The sequence below is a fragment of the Balaenoptera musculus genome, chromosome 4 (genome assembly GCF_009873245.2).
Source record: "Balaenoptera musculus isolate JJ_BM4_2016_0621 chromosome 4, mBalMus1.pri.v3, whole genome shotgun sequence".
Taxonomy (NCBI): domain Eukaryota; kingdom Metazoa; phylum Chordata; class Mammalia; order Artiodactyla; family Balaenopteridae; genus Balaenoptera; species Balaenoptera musculus.
Genome location: NC_045788.1, coordinates 19,874,235 through 19,892,912, shown reverse-complemented (window position 1 = coordinate 19,892,912; position 18,678 = coordinate 19,874,235). Strand labels below are relative to the sequence as shown.

Genomic DNA, 18,678 nt, shown 5'->3' with positions numbered 1-18,678 from the left:
ACTGCCTCCCACAATTCCTTGCACCCAGCTTCCGGCACTTAGTGATCTACCTAGATTCACTTTGAGCCCATGCCACCGCTCAGAGATGGAGCATCTTCATTCATGGACAGTGGGCAGTTGCGGTTTTTATTTTGGTTTCGTTAGTTTTTGGGTTTTTGGGTTGTTGTTTTTTTTAAGCAAAATGCCTTGATCCATAGCGGCAAAAAGATTTCTTTAAAAAAGCAGATTCTGGTAAGGACTTTTCGCAAGGGTAGACCACATACAGCCAACCATGGATGTTTAGATCCCTTGCCACTGCTGCATGAGCTGTTTCTGCCACCTCTGTCACCTTCAGCCAACTCCATTTTTCTTGTTTCACCCCTACTCTTGCCTCAAACTCACCTCAATTTTTTTCCAGTTTATCCTGTTTTTCATCACCTTCCCATGCATCTCTTCTTTCTCTCCATTCCAGGTTTTTTCCTTCCTTTTGTAATTGTAGTTTTACCTGTATGACCTCCGCAGTGTCCTCTGAAATGCTTCTGATCATTTTTTTTTACGCATGCACAATATTTATTAAGAAGATCCTTGTGAAAGAGAAGCAAAGTAAACAGTAGTGGTCAGAGAGAGAAGACGAGGTACACGAGGTCCAGCGACAGCCTCAGCCAACCTCACTGGGAGCTCTGGAGTTAGAATGGCTGGTCAGAGCTGTCCCAGGTTAGGCTGAAATAGCCCAATTCCCTCATCCATCAGTCTTTGGGTGTGAGAAACCAGGGAAGGGCCATGGCTCTGGGCAAGGCAGCTTTCCTCACCGGAGACAGTTTTATAAAGGGGATAATAGCTGAAGCCAGTTATGGGAACAACTCTCACTGAAGAAGATTCTGCTTGGTGCATCACACTGTCCACCACAAGATATTGGTTCTTTTTATCTTGATGTTCATCTCCATTTATTCTTGTCTTTAACTAGCAGTAAAGAAATTATAATTTTCTTCATATAGGTCTTGAATATTTAGATGAAGTCTGATCACCGACTTTCTTTTTCCCTTTCTTCTTGCTTGCCTAACACTTTTCCCTGGAGCTGGTCAGTCAAGATAAATGCACATTGAATAAATAAATGAATAAATGGCACAAATGTAGTACACTGGACTTTTTGGAAATATTTCTTAAAATACAATGAAAAAATGAGTGAAAGCAATATTTAATGGAAGGAGGAAAGGGGAAGCTATGATTTTTTTCCTTAAAGAAGCAGTTTGTACAATGCCATATTCCCCTGTACTTTAACAATCAAATGGCTAATTTTTAATTTCATGGCAGTCTAGGCTTTGCCTTGATTTCCTTTTGGGGGTGATAAGAAGAACTGCTACACGCGAGGACACACTCAGCTTCACATCATGGACATTCCAGCTTGTGGGATCTTACTTGCCCAACCAGAGATCGAACCCAGGCCCTCAGCAGTGCAGAGTCCTAATCACTGGACCACCAGGGAATTCCCTGGTCTAATTTATTATTGAGCATTTTTTCATGCTCATGAGCCCATCACCCACACTTGGCAGCTGTTACTTCTTAGTACCATTTCTTTAAAGTCTTTTTTACTGTAAAGAAATTGTTAAAGATAATGTAGTCATATCCTTTGATCCCCATTTCCTGCTGCCCATTCCCAGAGGATTCTCATAACATCATGAATTTGGGGGGTATCATTCTAGTCAATACATGAATGCTACATGTATGTAGATATAAATAATCAATGTTTATGTTGCTTTGTGAACAATTAAATTTTTATAACTGGCATTATATTCTTCAGTTTACATTTTACCTCAATGTTATTTTTGAAATAGATATATATATGGTTCATTTCTCCTAAAGATTTCTGTTTCCATCATATGAATATACCATATTTTATTTGTTAATTTATTAATGGATATTTGTGTAGTTTTTAGTATTACAAACGAAACTGCAGTGGATATCCTCACACTCGTCATCTTATGCACCTGAGGAAGATTTCCTCTAGGAAGTATACTTAGAAGTTGTATTGATGGGTGGCATGATATATACATTTACAGTTTTCTTAATAGTGCCAATTGTTCTCTTGGGTGGTTGCAACAGTTTAAACAGCCTCTAGCAGTCTTTCACCAAACTTTAAACTGTTTGCCAGTAGTATCTCATTTTTTAAATTTGCAATTTCCTAGCTACTGGTAAGATAGTGCAATTTTTCACATGTAATGAGAATAATATTTTTTAAACCAATTTCATTTATATTTTCTCTTTTTTAACTGAAGTATAGTTGATTTACAATGCTGTGTTAATTTCTGCTGTACAGCAAAGTGATTCAATTATACATATAGAGACTTCCCTGGTGGCACAATGGTTAAGACTCCATGCTCCCAATGCAGGGGGCCCGGGTTTGATCCCTGGTCAGGGAACTAGATCCCACATGCATGCCACAACTAAGGAACCCACGTGCTGCAACTAAGGAGCCCACCTGCTGCAACTAAGACCCGGCACAACCAAATAAATAATTTTTTTAAATTATACATATGTATATCTTCTTTTTTTAATATTCTTTTCCATTATGGTTTATCATAGGATCTTGAATATAGTTCTCTGTGCTATACAATAGGACCTTGTTGTTTATCCATTCTATATATAAAAGCTCACCTCTGCTAACCCCAACCTCCCACTCCATCCCTCCCCCAACCCCCTCCCCCTTGGCAATCACCAGTCTGTTCTGTATGTCTGTGATTCTGTTTCTGTTTCACACTTAGGTTCATTTGTGTCATATTTTAGATTCCACATGTAAGTGATATATCATATGGTATTTGTCTTTCTCTTTCTGACTTACTTCACTTAGTATGATAATCTCTAGTTGCATCCATTTTGCTGCAAATGGCATTATTTCATTCTTTTTTATGGCTGAGTAGTATTCCATTATATATATGTACCACATCTTCTTTATCCATTCATCAGATATATTTTCATACATTGTAAGTCTTACTGTCTTTCAACTTATCACCCATCAAGTCTAATAGCTTTAACCTTTTCGGTGGGGAGGACAGATACAACCCAGATTAAAGAGGTTAGCTTTCAGCCTGGAGTTACTAGGCAAGTGTCATGAGAATCAATTTTTCTCCAGACAGAAAAGTTACATTTAATTTCTTAAGCAACCTTTAATATCAACAGCAGTGTTTGGAAGACTGAACATAGAATTTTAATAGAAATCATCGTGCAGAGAGGACTGAGGTGTTCTAACTGGATGAGAATGGAAAGAGGAAAAGGCCACTCTTACCCAAGAGTAGGATGTGGAAAAATAAAAGAGAGACAGAATAGAGAATGTAAGCATTCATCACTCACATGTATCATGACTTTCAGCTTCTATAAGTAAAAATCCTTAGCATTAGCTGAAGAGAAGGCCAAGAAAAGGGAGGTTTTTTCCTTGCTTCCCATTTAAGAATCTGGGAAAAATAAGATGGAGGATGGTACTCAGATTGGATAATCACCCCCTACCATGTTCCCAGCCACCATCCTAAGGAGAAGCAAGGAAAGGAGGAGAGAATCCAAACTGGAAACATTTACAAAAAGGTGCCTGTGTTATCTGAAGATGAATGAGAACCAAAAATGTCTGAGATTCACTTATCTGGGAAGTTTACAGTGTACCTATTCCCCATCCCCCAACTCCAAATCCCCCGTACCAATGAGGTGGAGGCTCAGGAGGAAGATGAAGTCAATTATATAAATGAAGAAGTTATACTTCCTTTATACAACTGAGTAGAAATCTGTTCATTGATATATTCATGTCTGCTTATTGTCAGTTTATATCCTTAACTCTTTTTTTCTATTAGACCTATGAGACTATTCTTTATGCATTTGAAAATTTTTATATATTCAAGCTACTAATCCTTTATGTTTTATAGCTTATAAATATTTTCTTCCAGTGTGCCACTTGTTTTTTAACTTGTCTAAGTGTACACGCCCTTATAATTCTCATACAATGAAATTTCACAATCTTTTATGGTCTCTACTTTTTGGGTCAGTTTTAAAAATCTTTCCCAAGAAAGTTCAATAAGATATTTCCTACACTCTCTGCTAATGGTTTAATTTTTTCCAATTTAGATACCTAATTTCTTAGGATTTCATTTTTGTATATATTTTGAAGTAGGGATGAAGTTTTTTCATATCAAAAGACATTGCTGGGACTTCCCTGGTAGTCCAGTGGTAAAGAATCTGCCTTCCAATGCAGCAGATGCAGGTTCGATCCCTGGTCAGGGAACTAAGATCCCACATGCCATGGGGCAACTAAGCCCGTGTGCTGCAATTAGAAAGAAGTCCCTACACCACAACTAGCGAGACGCCCACGTGCCCCATTGAAAAGATCCCACATGCCACAACAAAGATCCAGCATGCCGCAACTAAGACCCGATACAGCCAGAAATAAAATAAATAAATATTAAAAAATTTAAAAAGATAATAAAAGCTGTTGTAATTGAAACAATCATTCTTTAAAAAATAAATAAATAAAATAAAGATTCAATGCAATCCCTATCAAAATTCCAATGTCAACTTTCACAGAACTAGAACAAATCATTCTAAAATTTGTATGGAAATACAAAAGAAACTGAAAAGCTAAAACAATCTTGAAAAAGAAGAACACAGCTAGAAGTATCATGCTCCCTGATTTCAAACTATACTGCAAAGCAAACAGAAATCAAGACACTGTGGTACTAGCAAAAAAAACAGACGTGTAGATCAATAGAACAGAACACAGAGCCCAGAAATGAATCCACACTTATATGGTCAGTTAATATACAATGAGGAAAAGAGCCTCTTCAATAAATAGTCTTGGAGAAACTGGACAGCTACAGATTCAAACTGGACTACTTTCTCACACCATATACAATAATAAACTCAAAATTGATTAAAGACTTAAATGTAAGACCTGCCTGAAATCATAAAACTTCTGGAAGAAGACATAGGCAGTTTGCTCTTTGACGTCATTCTTAGCAATATTTTTTGAATCTGTCTCCTCAGGCAAGGGAAACAAAAGCAAAAATAAGCAAATGCGACCTAATCAAACTAAAAAGCTTGTGCACAGCAAAGGAAACCATATACAAAATGAAAAGACAACCTACAGAATGGGAGAAAATATTTGCAAGTCATGTATCTGATAAGGGGATAATATCCAAAATATATAAAGAACTCATACAGCTCAATAGCAAAAGATTTTTTTTCAATTAAAAAATGAGCAGAGGATCTGAAAAGACATTTTTGCAAAGAAGACATACAGATGGCCAACAGGTGTGTGAAAAGGTGTTCAACATCAACTAGACATAGGGAAATGCAAGTCAAAACCACAATGAGATACTACCTCACATCTGTCAGAATGGCTATAATCAGAAAGACAACAAATAACAATTGTTGGTGAAAATGTGGAGTAAAGAGAATCTTCATGCACTATTGGTGGGAATGTAAATTGGTGCTGCTGCTGTGGAAAACAGTATGGGGTTCCTCAAAAACTTAAAAATAGAACTATCATATGATCCAGCAATTCCACTTCTGGGTGTTTATCCAAAGGAAATAAAAACATTAACTCAAAATGATAGATGCACCCCATGTTCATTGCAACATTATTTAGAATAGGCAAAATATTAAAACAACCTTAATGTCCATCAATAATGAATGGATAAAGAAAATGTGATATAATGACACAAACAGATGGAAAGATATACCATGCTTTGGATTGGAAGAATCAATGTTGTCAAAATGACTATACTACCAAAGACAATCTACAGTCAGTGCAATCTCTATCAAATTACCAATGGCATTTTTCACAGAACTAGAACAAAAAAAAATTTCATTTGTATGGAAACACAAAAGATCCCAAATAGCCAAGGCAATCTTGAGAAGGAAAAATGAAGCTGGAGGAATCACACTACCTGACTTCAGACTACACTACAAAGCTACAGTAATCAAAACAGTATGGTACTGGCACAAAAACAGAAATATAAATCAATGGAGCAGGATAGAAAGCCCAGAAATAAACCTATGCATCTATGGTCAACTAATCTATGACAAAGGAGGCAAGAACATACAATGGAGAAAAGAGTCTCTTCAATAAGTGGTGCTGGGAAAACTGAACAGTACATGCAAAAGAATGAAATTAGAACATTCTCTAACACCATGCACAAAAACTCAAAATGGATTAAAGACCTAAATGTAAAACTAGATACTATAAAACTCCTACAGGAAAACATAGGCAGAACACTCTTTGACATAAATCGTAGTAATATCTTTTTGGATCTGTCTCCTAGAGTAATGGAAATAAGAACAAAAATAAACAAATGGGACCTAATTAAACTTAAAAGCTTTTGCACAGCAAAGGAAACCATAAACCAAAATGAAAAGAGAACCTACAGAATGGGAGAAAATATTTGCAAATGAAGCGACCAACAAGGGGTTAATCTCCAAAATATATAAACAGCTCATACAGCTCAACATCAAAAAACAAACAAACCATTCAAAAAATGGGCAGCAGGAGTCCGCCCAAGCAGTGGTGTAGAGGTGACAGGACGCCTGGATTCCTCAGTTTCCTTCTTTTTCCATTCCTGGGCTGGAGGAAATACCTGAATATGTGGAATCCCAAAGCCGGGCAGCCAGGGCCATATCCACACCCCCCTAACGTCAGGTACCCTGGAGGTTGCAATCCTACCCATCCACCACCTGCCACCCCTACCTTTCCTCCAGACCCCTTTCCCACTCCCCCAGGAGCACCCCAGGGGAATCCAGCCTTTCCCCCTGGTGGGCCCTGTCATCCTGTGCCACAACCAGGGTATCCAGGATGCCAACCCTCAGGTCCCTACCCCCCTCCATACCCACCACCTGCCCCTGGCATATGTCCTGTGAATACATTGGCTCCTGGCATGGTAGGACCAGGAATGGTGATTGACAAGATGCAAAAGAAAATGAAAAAAGCTCATAAAAAGAAGCAGAAACACCACAAACATGGCAAGCATTCCTCCTCCTCCTCCTGCTCTTCCAGCAGTGACTCTGACTGAATACAGGGCCTGGACCCTTCCCTCAAGTCTCTCCAGTTCTGCTCTCCCATCAAGCTTCAGATGCCATCTTGTACTGGGGGAAATTAGCCCTTGTGTCCCTCCCCCCACCCCCCGCCACCCCTGCAATCTAAGCCTCACTCTGCTGTTCAACCCTAACTGGCTAGGGAAAATGGGAAAAGAATTGCCATGGGCTAGCAAAGGCCGTCTTCCCACTGCTTGGATAGAACTTTTAGCTGGTGAATTTTGCAGGAGAACTATTCTTTGAAGATGGTGAGATTTGAGCTAAATGCTGAAGACAAGTCTAAGATCTGTAAAATGTGATTTTTTTACTTTCTTTTCTAATACTCATGACTGGGGAGATGCTGTGGAAATTTAATTACGGAGAGGAAAAAACGACCTGTACCTTTCTTGTAATTGTGGCATGCTTGGGTGATTTAGTGGCAAATAAACATTTCCCAGCAGGCCTTTTATTGATTGCACTCACTGCAAGGCTGCTGGGAAGTGGAGTCCATTTGGCTGATGAGCTCTGACTGCCATTTTGGAAACTGATCTCTACCCCTTAGCTCAGTATGCTATCTCAGGTCCTCCTCTCACTCTCCAACTCTCCGTTCAAATAAAGCTGTTTCTCCTGGTCTCTGTTCAAAAAAAAAAAGGGCAGCAGATCTGAATACACACTTCTCCAAAGAAGACATACAGATGGCCAAAGGCACATGAAAAGATGCTCAACATCACTATTAGAGAAATGCAAATGAAAACTACGAGGTGTCACCTCACACCAGTCAGAATGGCCATCATCAAAAAGTTTACAAATAATAAATGCTGGAGAGAGCATGGAGAAAAAGGAACCCTTCTACACTGTTGGTGGGAATGTAAAATGGTACAGCCACCATGGAGAACAGTATGGAGGTTCCTTTAAAAACTAAAAATAGAGCTACCATATGCTCCTGCAATCCCACTCCTGGGCATATATCCAAAGAAAACCATAATTCGAAAAAATACATGCACCCCAATGTTCATAGCAGCGCTATTTACAAAAGTGAAGATGTGGACGCAACCTAAATGTCCATCAACAGATGAATGGATAAAGAAGATGTGGTACCTGTATACAATAGAATATTACTCAGCCATCAAAAAGAATGAAATAATGCCATTTGCAGCAACATGGATGGACCTAGAGATTATCATACTAAGTGAAGTAAGCCAGACAAAGACAAATATCATATGATATCGCTTATATGTAGAATCTAAAAAAAATGATACATCGGGAATTCCCTGGCAGTCCAGTGGTCAGGACTTGACACTTTCACTGCCATGGCCCAGGTTCAATCCCTAGTCAGGGAACTAAGATCCTGCAAGCCACGAAGTGGCTTAAAAAAGTAAATTTATATTTACTCTTGGTATCATTTAAAATGATACAAATGATGGGGATTCCCTGGTCGTCCAGTGGTTAGGACTCTGTGCTTCCATTGCAGGGGGCAGGGGTTTGATCCCTGGTGAGGGAACTAAGATCCCACAAGTCATGCGGCGCGGCCAAAAAAAAAAAATACTAATGAACTTATTTACAAAATAGAAAGAGACACAGAGATGCACAGACGTTGAAAACAAATTTATGGTTACCAAAGGGGAAAGGGGGTGGGAGGAGGGATAAATTAGGAGTCTGGAATTAACAGATACAAACTACTATGTATAAAATGGATAACCAACAAAGACCTACTGTATAGCACAGGGAACTATACTCAGTATTTTGTAATAACCTATAAGGGAAAAGAATCTGAAAATACACACACACACAACTAAATCACTGTGCTGTATACCTGAAAGTAACACTATAATGTAAATCAACTATACTTCAATTTAAAAAAAAAGAAAATGTGATATATACACACATGTATATGGAATATTATTCAGCCATTTAAAAAAGAAAGAAACTCTTCCATTTGTGACACAGATGGACTTTGAGGGCATTATGCTAATTGAAATAAGTCAGAGAAAGACAAATACTGTATGATCTTACTTTTATATGTGGTATCTAAGAAAAACCAAAGAAACTCATAGATACACAGAACAGGTTGGTGGTTGCCAGAGGCAGGCAAGAGGGGAAGGGTTTTTGGTAAAGGACATCAAAAGGTACAAATTTCTAGTTATATAATAAATAAGTCCTGGGGATGTGGTGTACAGCATGGTGACTATAGTTTAAAATACTGTATTATATATTTGAAAGTTTCTAAGAAGTAGATCTTAAAAGTTCTCAGCACAAGAAAAAAAATGTGTAACTCTGTGTGGTGATGGATGTTAACTAGACTTACTGTGGTGATCATTTTGCAGTATAGATAGATAGATAGATAGATATAATTATGTTGCACACATACACAGAAAAGGATAGGAAAATGAACAATGGAAAGTATTTGTTTTATTTTTAATTTTTCTTCCAGTTTTATTGAGATATAATGACATACAGCACTGTATAAAATTAAGGTATACAGCATAATGATCTGACTTACATACATCATGAAATGATTAGCACAGTAGGTTTAGTGAACATCCATCATCTCATCAACAAAATTAGAGAAAAAGAAAAAACATTTTTTGTGTGATGAGAACTCTTAAAATTTCCTCTCTTAACAACGTTCACATATAACACACAGCAGCGTTCATTATATTCATCATGTTGCACATTACATTTCTAGTACTGATTTGTCTTATAACTGAAAGTTTGTACCTTTTGACCACCTTCATCCAAATCCCCCTCCCTATACCCCTTACCTCTGGTAACCACAAATCTGATCTTTTTCTATGAGTTTGTTTATTTGTTTTTGAAGTATTATTGATCTACAACACTATGTTAGTTCCTGGTGCACAAAACAGTGATTGGATATTTCCATACATTTCAAAATGATCACCATGATGTCTAGTTACCATCTGTCACCATACAAAGATATTCCATTATTACTGACTATATTCTGCACAATGTACCTTTCATCCCTGTGACTCATTTATTTTTTAACTGGAAGTTTGTACCTCTTAATTTCCCTCACCCATTTCACTCATCTCCCACCATCTTCCTCTCTAACAACCACCTCTTTGTTCTCTGTATCTATGACTCTGCTTTGTTACTCTTATTTGATTTTTGATTCTACACATAAGTGAGATCATACAATATTTGTCTTTGTCTTACTTCACTTAGCAAAATACCCTCTAGGTCTATCCATGTTGTAGCAAATGACAAGATTTAATTCTTTTTATGGCTGAGTAATACATATATCACTTCTTTTTCAATTCATCTATTGATGGACACTTAGGTTGCTTCCACACCTTGGCTATTGTGAATAATGCTTCAATGAACATATGGGTGCATATATCTTTTCCAATTAGTGTTTATATTTACTTCAGAAAAAAACCAGAAGTGAAATTGCTGGATCATATGACAGTTCCATTTTTAATTTTTTGAGGAACTGCCATACTGTTTTCCATGGTAAATGCACCAATTTTCATTCCCACTGACAGTGCATGAAGATTCCCTTTACTCCATATACTCACCATTGATCTTCATGTCTGTTTTTATGCCAGTACCACACTGTTTTGATTACTGTTGCTTTGTGGTATAGTTTGAAATCAGGGCGTGTGATACCTCCAGCTTTGTTCTTCTTTCTCAAGATTGTTTTGGCTTTTCAGGGTCTTTTGTGTTGCCATACAAATTTTAGAATTATTTGTTCTAGTTCTGTTAAAATTGCCATGGGTATGATGATAAGGATTGCATTAAATCTGTAGATTGCCTTGGCTAGTACGGATATTTTAACATTAATTCTTCTAATCCATGACACATTATATCTTTCCATTTGTTTGTGTCATCTTCAATTTCTTTCATCAGTGTCTCATAGTTTTCTAAGTACAACTCTTTCACCTCCTTGATTAGATTTATTCTTAGGTATTTTTTGATGTAATTTTAAATGGGATACTTTTAATTTCTCTTTCTGATAGTTCATTGTTAGTGTATAGAAATGCAACAGATTTCTTTTTTTAATTTATTTTATTGAAGTATAGTTGACTTACAATGTTGTGTTAACTTCTGCTGTACAGCACAGTGATTCAGTTATACACATATATACATTCTTTTTCATATTCTTTTCCACTAGTTTATCACAGGATATTGAATACAGTTCTCTGTGCTATACAGTAGGACCTTGTTGTTTATCCATTCTATATATAAAAGTTGAAATGCAACAGATTTCTGTATATTAATTTTGTATCCTGCAATTTTAATGAATTCATTTATTAGTTTTAATAGTTTTTTGCTGGCACCTTTAGAATTTTCTATATGCTGTATCATGTCATCTGCAAACAGTGACAGTTTTACTTCTTCCTTTCCTACTTGGATTCCTTTTATTTCTTTTTCTTGTCTGATTGCTGTGGCTAGGACTTCCAATACTATGTTCAAGAAAAGTGGCAAGAGTGGGCATCCTTGTCTTATTCCTGATCTTAGAGGAAATGCTTTCAGATTTTCACAGTTGAGTATGATTTTGGCTGTTGGTTTGCCATATGGCCTTTATTGGGTTGAGGTGTGTTGCCTCTATACCCACGTTGTTAAGAATTTTTATCATAAATGAATGTTGGATTTTGTCAAAGGCTTTTTATACATTTATTAAGATGATCATATGATTTTTATCCTTCAATTTGTTAATGGGGTGTATCACACTGATGATTTGCAGATGTTGAACCACCCTTGTTTCCCTTGGATAATTCCCACTTGATCATGGTATACAATTCTTTTAAAGTATGGTTGAATTCGGTTTGCTAATACTTTGCTAAGGATTTCTGCATCTATGTTCATCAGGGATATTGGCCTACAATTTTCCTTTTTTTTTTTTTTCTTTGTAGTGTCTTTGTCTGGTTTTGGTATCAGGGTAATACTGGTCTCATAGAATGAGTTGATAAGTGTTCCTTTCCTTTTCAATTTTTTGGAATAGTTTGAGAAGGATGAGCATTTAATTCTTCTTTAAATGTTTGGCAGAATTCACCAGTGAAGCCATCTAATCCTGGACTTTTGTTGGGAGTTTTTTTTTTTCTTTTATTACTAATTCAATTTCATTACTGATAATTGGTCCATTCATATTTTCCATTTCTTCCTGATTCAGTCTTGGGAGATTGTACATTTCTAGGAATTTATCCATTTCTTCTTGGTTGTCCATTTTATTGGCATATAATTGTTCATAGTAATCTCTTATGATCCTTTGTATTTCTATGGTGTCAACTGTATCTTCTCCTTTTTCATTTCCAATTTTATTTATTTGGGCCCTCTCTCTTCTTGATGTGTCCAGCTATAGGTTTATCAATTTTGTTTCTCTCTCCTACTGTATTATTTCTTTTCTTCTACTACCTTTGGGTTTTGTTTGTTCTTCTTTTCCTAGTACCTTTAGGTGTAAGGTTGGATTATTATTTGAGAGTTTTCCTGTTCCCTGAGGTAGGCTTGTATCGCTATAAACTTCCCTATTAGAAGTGCTTTTGCTGTGTCCCATAGATTTTGTTGGGGTTTTTTAAAATATTTATTTATTTGGCTGCACCAGGTCTTAGTTGCGGCATGCAGGATCTTCATTGTGGCATGCGGGATCTTTAGTTGCGGCATGCGGGATCTAGTTCCCTGACCAGGGATCGAACCTGGGCCCCCTGCATTGGGAGCACAGAGTCTTAACCACTGGAAAACCAGGGAAGTCCCTGTGTCCCATAGATTTTGGATCCTTGTGTTTCCATTTTCATCTTTTCATTTGTCTCCAGATAGTTTTTGATTTCCTCTTTGATTTTTTACTTTTTAATCCAACAATTTTAACCCTTTGTGGGGGGGATTTGTTTCTCTCCATGTTAAATCATAATCTAAAAATATTTCTTTTGCAGGGGGGGAAGGTGGTGGGATGAATTGGGAGATTGGGATTGACATATATACGCTGCTGGGTATGAAATAGATAACTAGTGAGGATCTGCTGTATAGCATGGGGAACTCTACTCAGTGCTCTGTGGTGACCTGGATGGGAGGAAAATCCAAAAGGGAGGGGATATGTGTATACATATGGCTGATTCACTTTGCTGTGCAGCAGGAGCTAGCACAACATTGTAAAGCAACTGTACCCCATTAAAAAAATAAATATTAAAAAAATAGTTCTTTTGAAACACTAGATTATGATTTAGTTTCTTCACTCTATTGGTGAATATATAATGTTGTAGTTTGAAGGTACTGCATCCATTTGTACTAGTTGTTGAGAAAGAAAAACAGAATCTTCAAATTTGTTCTTTTAAAAAAGGATTATTTTCTGACTCATTTTCCCTTGGTCAGAGTGACAGAGCAGCAAGGATGATGGGATTGGGCAGAGGCAGGAAATAGAGATCTTGTAGGACAGGATAACCACGCTATGGAGAAGCTGACAATTAGGACCACAGTAGCATACTGGTCAATGTTAACAATGAAGAAAGAAAATTGCGCTGGATGGACAATCCTGTTGGGACTTTTAGTTCTGACGTCAGTCATAAGTACCTTCTCTTCAAAATTCTATGTACCAAGAACTTACAGTACTTTGTTTCCACAAAGAATGCTTTCTAAGCATGACAATTACAAACACACACACACACACACCACTGTTAAAATACTACATTTTTATAAGGACTCAATAATCCATTTTATGGCTTTCTTCAAATTAGTTTTTAAAATCTTATTTTAAAATGTGTGACAATAGAGCATACAACAGAGTTAAAAGGAATATAACTCTTTTAAATAGCTGTTCCCTTTATCTTACTTACTTTTGTTTTTCTTTAAGGATAATTTGCTTCAGGTAGGACGAAGTATAGGTTCTTCCGACCTGATGAAATGCAAGAGGATGGGAATAGGAATGCAAAGCAAGGTTTCTTTTTTTTTAATTTTTATTGGAGTATAGTTGCTTTACAATACTGTGTTAGTTTCTACTGTACAGCAAAGTCAATCAGCTATATGTATACATATATCCCCTCTTTTTTGGATTTCCTTCCCATTTAGGTCACCACAGAGCATTAAGTAGAGTTCCCTGCAAGGTTGCTGCAAGGTTTCTATCTTAAAATCTTTTAACTATTTTCTTATCAAGCAAATAGTCTTAGAGGAATGTGGTAAGCTTCACAAAAAGTTCACTGTTTCAGGAAGCAAACTCCATTTTGTAGAAAAGATGTAAAAAAAAAACAGGCAGCTTTAGAGAATTATAATTCAGTTAAGGAAAAAAATAAAGGGTATTTTATGTTATGTGAATTATATTTCAGTAAAGCTATTATTTTTAATACATCTTTATTGGAGTATAATTGCTTTACAATGGTGTGTTAGTTTCTGCTTCAGTAAAGCTATTTTTTAATGTAAATTGTATCATCTCATTCTCCAGCTTACAAATAATAGTTTCTCAGTGTTTAGAATAAAAATCAAATTCCTTACCATAAAGAAAGAAGGAGGAGGGGAGAAAAGATGAATCCACAAACTCAGATTCTAGTCCAAGCTGCTCAGCTAACAGATTGAGTGTCACTCAAGGTCTCTGTGCCTCAGTTTCCCCTGCTCTAAGGGACATTTTATGGGTATGTGCTTCCCTGGATGGGTTCATCAGCTAGTGGGTGTGTGTGTTCAGAGAATACAGCCAGGGAGTCATTTGTCACCCTGTTCCCCCAACACCTGGCTCTAACATGAACTCTGTTCTGAGCTGGGTTCCTTTTAAATGCACTCATCAAGCTGAGGCTGTCACGGACTCAAAGCCCTGCAAGCTAAGCCTGCATGGAGACCACTGAAAACACAGCCAGGACCCAACGACTGAACCATCAGTCCTTGTCATGCTCATCAGAAAGGGCCTTTGGGCATTTCCTGGAGTTTTCTTCCTTTTCCCATCAAACTGGCAAAGACTCCAGGAGATTACTGCTTATTAACCTGTGGTCTACTAATTCCACTCCCATCCTTCCACCAACCTATCCATCAAAATCAGGTAGGAGGAAGAAGACTCACTTTCCCAGAGGCCTTGTCAAAGGCCTGGTCCACCGGCCTCTCCTTTCCCTCCCTCCAGACCTCTGGACACAGCATTCCAGAAGCTACCATGCCTTCCCTGACCACTGACCATGACTATCTGGGTCAGGATTGAACAGAGAACTGCAATAGCAGCCATTGATGACAAGCACTTGCTATATAACAGGGACTTCTCAAACATGATCTCATTCAAGCTATTAGCCCTATTGTTGCCCTCATTTTGCAGATGAGAAAACTGGGGTTCACAGATTGTTAAAATCAGGTGACCAAAGTCTCACAGCTCTTAACAGTGAAGCTTCACTGTCTCAGGCGAAGTCTAGAAGGACAGCAGCCCAGACGGGCCCTCCCTGGAGACAGTCCCATGAGGATCCCAGGATACATCCTTGCCAGGATCCTCTGCCCAAAGCAGGAAGGCACTGAGACTCCTGCAAATCCCTCCCTGGAGAGCATCAGGCAGTGATGAGGGGCAGTGAAGGGCAGCACTCAGAGAAGAGAACTGGTGTACACTTTGCAGAAAGCTTTTATGGCTGGGAAGGAGTAAGTCATAGGCACACAGACTCTGGAACAATACAAGAATCTAGCCATCATGTTTCCTTGAGCTGCATGACTCTGTGCAAATCCATCCCCCTCTACGGACCTTACTATCCCCATCTGTCAAATGGGCAGGTGTCAGACTAGATCTCCAAGGGCCCTCCCAGCTCTATCCCTTGAGGCTGAAGCTGGGAAACATCCATGACATGCCAGAGTAGAGGGTGAAGAATGCATGGGAAAGAGGAAAAGGGGTAGGAGAAGTGGAAGGAAGGGCAATGCCCCCTGACAAACTCCTTCTCAGCCTGACTCTCCCAGGAAGCCTCCCCGAACCCCACCTCCGTGGCCTTCTTCCAGACTCCCCTTTAGCCCTCAGCCTGGACCTAAAGCAAGGCCTGGCCCTGGCTGAGGGCACGTTGGCGAACTGAAGAAGCAAACTCCTGAGAGAGAGAATATGTGAACAAAGTGAGCCGTCTCCCCTGTGGAGCCAGCAGGTGCTGGGAAAGCCCCGCAGAACTGAGCTGACATGGGGTGTGAACCAAAGACGGCTGAGTACGTAGAGAGTGAGTTGGTGAAAGAAGGACCAAGACTGGGCAGCTGCCTCCCCAGAAGGGGGCTTGGGAAGGGACAGACCAGCTGGCTGGTTCTGGGCGTGATACCAGGGGCTGGGGCCCAGAGGCAGTTTGCAGAAATGGAGTTTTAAACACATGTTAAATGCCCCTGGGGCCAGAGTCAGGAGCTCAGTTTTGGAGGGAGGCATGAAGAAGGTGAAAAGCCAAAGCGAGTGGAGGAATTCATGAAGACACTCCTTGACTCCCCAGCTCTGCACCTTGCTAACTCCTGCTCATCCTCCAACGGTCAGCTTACTAGCCTCTGACTGACAGCACTAACCGCATTCTCCCATCAAAAACTCCCACATCCCCAACGTGGCCCCTCGCCTTCCTTCCATCACAATTTTACCTAAATGACCATTCAGCATCTGACTGATTTCTCCACAGGGTCTATTAGCTCTGTAAGGGCAGGGACAGTGCCCTGTTCACCACTAAATGGCCGGCCTCAGCCCCGAGGTACTCGTGAGAGGTACTCAGGAAGTATTTGTTGAATGCAAGGATGAGTGAAAGAGAGCAGGGGCTGGGGGGGTGGGTCTGGAAGGCCTCCAGAGACTAGACAGTCCTCTCGGGGCCCCGGTGGGAGTCAGCCTGCTCGGGACGGAGGGGTGAGGAGTGGCACGCAGGCTGGCACTCACTGCCACACTGGCCGTGTAGTTTGGCCTCACATCCACTGAGAGAGGGTGAAACCAGGCTGACAGACAGCTGTCTGGAATCATTCAGTGTGTCACTGATTCCTTACCCTGGCTTGAGGGCCGCGGTAAAGGAAGCTTGGGAAATTGTTCCAACCAGCTTGCCTCGCCGGGGCCTGACATCATGCAGCCCTCTACTGTGGTTTGGTGATTAGGGAGCTTGCCTGTCGCCCATTCTCCATCACACAAGCCCAAATCAGGCATGTCTTCCTCTAGTTCACGCATGGAACCAAAACATCCTGGCCCTGGTTTTACTTTCCCTCGTAAGCCCTTGTGCTTCCCTGACAGAGGGTCCTTCTGAAATCCTAGAGGTTTGTTCCCAAGTGGTGTATTCCATACATAGCCTGAAGTGGGATTACAGTAGAGATAAATAAAAGATTAGTTTCCGAGTTTCGGGACTAAATAAAGGATCAGATTCTTAGTGATTGGGAGATAAAAGGAATTTGGGGGTTTGTTCATGGATGAACCGACTCAGAAGCAGTTTGGGGCAGTGGGTGGGACCTGGAGCTCAGTTTTCCCTGGGGTTTTTTTGTGGATCCCCCTCACTACCCACCCTAGCCATCTGGTTTCACTTCTGAGACAGGCTGAGGCAGCTAGGGCAGCAGGAAGCCCAAGCAAGGAGGCTGATCAGAGCCTCTGACCCGGATGGGTGATGAATTAGGAATGGCTGAGCATAACTGGCCCTTATGCTGGATTTGGAGTCTTCCTGGTCCCACTGGAGTGTAATGTCCAGGTAACACTTGGCTTCTCTGGAAGATATTCTGCATGACAATTATAACTCTCTAGAACATCACTAACAATTTAAGATTAAGCAAAAGCGGCCCTCAGGTATTGGATATACTTACTCTTCTGTCTTGCTTGTTTCTCTTTAGGGCCTGAGAGATTTGGTGCAGCAAGTTAGAAGGGAGAGTGGAGAAGATTCCTGGAAGCAGAGACAGATGAATATCTGAATGGGGAGGGTGCACTACAAAAAAAAGAAAGAGAAAGAGAGCAACTCAAGAAGCACTTGCCCTGTACCATGCTGTGGCCTGACAATCACCAGCTGGTGTTCTGAATTCTGAGCCCAGGAGACCAGAGAAAAACCAGGCTGTGTCCATCGAGCTTTATTTATAAAAGCAAGAGAGTCCAGCATGGCCTCCATGTCCCAGTGGCTAAAGGTACAAAGATCTCCTCTTTTAAAGTATAAGAGTTCAGTTAGCTGAGAATTTAATGACTGTAGGACAGAGAATTCCCCATTGGCTTGAAATAATTAAGGGGTTGCTCCTGATGGATTTATGTTAACAGGATATATCTGTAGTAGTAGTAGTAGTAGTAAAGAAAAATGGGCATCATTTTATGAGAATTTATGGCACAGTTGTAAGCCCATTTCATGTGTTAACTTGTTTAAGCCTTATAAGAAGCACATGAAGTTAACAGAACTTGTTAGCTGTGGGAAGAAGACCCTGGGAGGAAAAGGAAAGGATCATAATTTTTTTTTTAACTGGATTTATTTTGAATTTTCAACAAGGGCTCAAAAATCCAACTATCTCTTTATAATTCATGAATTTGGCCTGAATGATGATGATGACAGGGGATGAACGGGACTGTGAAGTAAAGTAGTATCATCCAAAGATACGCTGTAACCAGTTGCCTACTTGCAAGCGACATTATCACACCCGGAAACATCAGGATGAAACATTTCAATTTCCATCTAATACATGGGTGTTTGCAAAGATCTCTCTGTTTACCAACATGCAGGAAAAAATCCCAAATATTTGATTGTTTTTCACCTCTCTCTCTCTCTCTCTCTCTCCCCCTCCCCCCCAGCCCCCCTCCCGCTT

General features: G+C 39.5%; 1 protein-coding gene across 1 annotated transcript; it reads left to right on the top strand.

Annotated features, from left to right (window-relative positions):
- Positions 1-6,503: 6,503 nt before the first annotated feature.
- Positions 6,504-7,272, top strand: LOC118894614 (proline-rich protein 13-like). Its single transcript, XM_036850991.1, has one exon. The coding sequence runs from the start codon at positions 6,597-6,599 to the stop codon at positions 7,020-7,022; it is 426 nt and encodes a 141-aa protein (XP_036706886.1). The 5' UTR covers positions 6,504-6,596; the 3' UTR covers positions 7,023-7,272.
- The last annotated feature ends 11,406 nt before the right edge of the window (positions 7,273-18,678 follow it).

Coding starts and splice junctions, on each gene's coding strand:
- LOC118894614 (XM_036850991.1), top strand. CDS start 6,597: ATGTGGAATCCCAAAGCCGGGCAGCCAGGGCCATATCCACACCCCCCT.